The sequence below is a fragment of the Chrysochloris asiatica genome, unplaced genomic scaffold, assembly GCF_000296735.1.
Source record: "Chrysochloris asiatica unplaced genomic scaffold, ChrAsi1.0 scaffold00033, whole genome shotgun sequence".
Classification (NCBI taxonomy): domain Eukaryota; kingdom Metazoa; phylum Chordata; class Mammalia; order Afrosoricida; family Chrysochloridae; genus Chrysochloris; species Chrysochloris asiatica.
Window position 1 is genome coordinate 20,696,317 of NW_006408551.1, and position 3,324 is coordinate 20,699,640.

At 37.8% G+C, this 3,324-nt stretch overlaps 1 protein-coding gene across 3 annotated transcripts in view; it reads left to right on the forward strand.

Moving 5' to 3' along the window:
• The window catches only part of MDM2 (MDM2 oncogene, E3 ubiquitin protein ligase), a 35,681-nt gene that overhangs the window by 5,063 nt on the left and 27,294 nt on the right, over positions 1-3,324 (forward strand). For 2 of the 3 annotated variants that reach the window (XM_006859541.1, XM_006859543.1), the window contains exon 2: positions 405-479. The exons of the other annotated variant lie outside the window; for it this stretch is intronic. In XM_006859541.1, the coding sequence (XP_006859603.1) occupies positions 405-479 (75 nt within the window). The remainder of the gene's footprint in view (positions 1-404; positions 480-3,324) is intronic. 3 annotated transcript variants of the gene reach the window in all.

The following is a 3,324-nucleotide window of genomic DNA, read 5'->3' on the forward strand; positions in this document are numbered from 1 at the left end:
ATCTTAGATTTCACAAATGAACAAAGGAAAAATATTTGATGCACACATACCAAACAAAAAACACATAGTCATTTAAATATCCAAAGGGCACATTTTGCAACTCATCCTCCTACCCGTAGGCAGACAGCCATACTCAGTCAGTCATTGGCCTAGAACCCGCTCTGTCTCTCCAGGCCACTCCTCTGCCACTGTCTCTTCTGCTGTTGTAGCTTTTCTAGGTAGAGATTTCACACTCCACTCATGTTCTTCTTGGTGGTCCTAGGATTGTTCCCAAAATGAAAGTTTAACTATTCTCCCCTTTTAGTTACACATCTTCTGCAATTACAGTTTTATAGTCAAAATTAATCTGGACTAATTTTGGAAGTCTAATAGCAACTCTTTTTTTTTTTCTTTTTTTTAAATAGGTTAGACCAAAGCCATTGCTTTTGAAGTTGTTAAAGTCTGCTGGTGCGCAAAAAGATGTTTATACTATGAAAGAGGTAAGCTGTACTTAGAATAAAGGAATAACTAATGCCTTAGCGTGGTGCTGTAGAGTGAGCACTGGACCAGGAACCACAAGGTCAGCGGTTCAAACTCACCAGCCACTCTTGGAAATCCTATACAGAGTGACTATGAGTCAGAACCGACTTGACACACAACAACGTCTCGCTATTTATATATAATCACAGTTATGACTTCCAAGGCCATGGAATAATTGACTGGATTAGAGGGATTTGCAACAAGTTGCAATATTATGTGCTTTTAGTCAAAATTGACTTGATAGCAGTGGATTTTGTTTTTTGGGTGTATTGTATTTGGACTATAATTCAAAAATAATATAAAAAGCTGAGGATAAATTATACTTGAGTTTCATTTCTCAACTAGGAACTCAGAGAGACAAATGGAAGTAAATTGCTTAACCTTTTTGTGCTATGGACCCATTTGGTAACCTGGTAAAGCATATAATGCATGAGGTAAAAAAACAGGACTACAAAGGAGGTAAATTGTATTAAAGTACTATTTAGTTAAACCCACCAGCTGCTCCTTGGAAATCTTACACAGGGTTGCTATGAGTTGGAACCAACTGGATAGCACTTAACAACTATAATCAAAATATTAAATAATATTGAGCAGGTTTATGATACATGCTTATTAACAAATAACTAGATTTGGTAGCAGATCTAATAAGTAAAATCATATAGTGAAGAGTAAAAATGATGTTTTGAGATGTTTGTAACGAGCATAGAATTAACTGAAACATGCATATTGCTAATATAATTGTGACTTGTTGCCTACATCATAATTGATGGAAAAGCTAACTTTCAGTTAGTGAAAATAAGAATAGAAATATTTTTTTTCCTTGTCTTGAGTTAAGGGAGACCCTGAATTCCATCCCTAGCTCCCAGGTTAACAGCCTCTACACTAAGACATACATGAATACAGTATACCGTTCTTTTTGGGGTAGAGGTGAAGTGATTCACTAACTTGTTCTATTTATATGAATACATACCATTTTATTTTCATACATTAAATCTGTGTACAGAATGTACTTTTGGTGAGAGTGTGGGCCATCTTAGGCAAGATTTCAGTGTGAATGCATTGTGTCTATTCGCATTGCTTCCATGTAGTTCATGGGGACCAGATTGCTGAAAATACTAAAGTACTCATCTGTGTCTGGGCAGTAGAGCATGAGGAAATTCTGGACCCTTTTCAGTCACTTTTTTTATAAGCTTCCTTAACGAATGCCTGGTAGACAGAACCTAGATGCTATTCCTTTTTTCCTTGTCTACTGCTGGGCACCCATCTTTTCAATACATAGTTTATGTAGGAATATTCCTTGAAGACTGAAGTCTGCTTAAGTAAACGTTCAATTCATAGAACTTGTAGGGGAGTGTTGTGTTAAGTGATATTTTTAGCACTGTTAACTTGGATTTGACTTCATTATCATTGTAGACTCAGTTAAGGAAATGAAGTATGGTAACTCACTGCCATCAAGTCAATTCCAACTGACAGTAACCCTACATAGGGTTTCTCAGACTAAACCTTTAAGGGAGCAGATGACCTTTTGTTTGTCCCTCAGAGTGACTGATGGGTTTGAGCTAACCTTGCAAATAACAGCCTATCATGCATTCCATTAGATAGAAATGAGATAATCAAGACTATCATAAAGACTTTCATGTTTATACTATAAACTATGTAACAATAATATGTATGCTGTATGTTACAGTTTTAGGTTTCAGGACCTCTGATCTGGGGCATAAGGGCAAGATGATTGCTATTTTGGGGAAGTAGATGGAGCATTGGTCTAAAAGTCAGAAGACTTGAGGTCAAGTCTTAACTCATACCTGTTTGATCTCAGTCCTCTGCAAATAATTCAATTTTTCTTAACCTTTAATATTCTCATTTCTAACATGGTGATAACAATTCTGTGAAATGTCAGAATGATAATGACAAAATACCTAGTTCTTTGTAAACTGTAAAATGCCATTCAAATATAGGTGATGGTTATGTACTGGGGAGTCGGTTCAGCAACCCTGTATAGAGTTTCTGAAGCTGTAAATCTTTAGGGGAGCAGAAAGCCTCATCTTTCTCTTGAAAAACCACTGGTAGTTACAAACTGCTAACCTTCAGATTAGCAGTCCAACTCGTAACCACTATGCTCCCAGAACTCCTTAGAGTTTGTATATTGTTGTTAAGTGCCATTGAGTTGGTTCCGATCCATAGCGACCCTGTGTAGAGGGTTTCCAGGTTGCAGCTGGTGAGCTTGAACCACCGATCTTACAGTTCAAATGGCTTTGCTATCTGGTGCATTAACACACACAGCCATACCAGGACTCCAGAGTTTGTATATAGAGGTCTTAAAATGTATTGCTTGCTTCTTTGTTTTAGTGGACTACATGGAATAAAATCTAACTTTATATTAAAGAGTCAGAGAGCCCTGTTAGTGTTGTGGATTCAGCTTTGGACTGCTAATTATAAGGTTGGCAGGAGGGTTTTACTCTGCCCAGTGTGCTCACTATGAATCAATTCACTTTGATGGCATTGAGTGGGGGTGAGTTATTCAGTCTTGGTTTTGATTATTTTAGTGTAGCTTACACTGACACCCTTGAGGGTTTATTCGATTGACTGAGTTCTCCCAGATGGTCATGTGGTTGTAAGTGGTCATTTTCTTGTCTTCCTCCTGTACCAGCATCACAGACAGGAGCTGTGTGGTGTCAGTTTTTATTTATTCCATGGCTATGTTGTTGTTAAGTGCCGTGGAGTCGGTTCCGACCCATAGCAACCCTGTACAGGGTTTCCGAGGGTGTAAATCTTTACGGGAGTAGAAAGCCTGATCTTTCTCCC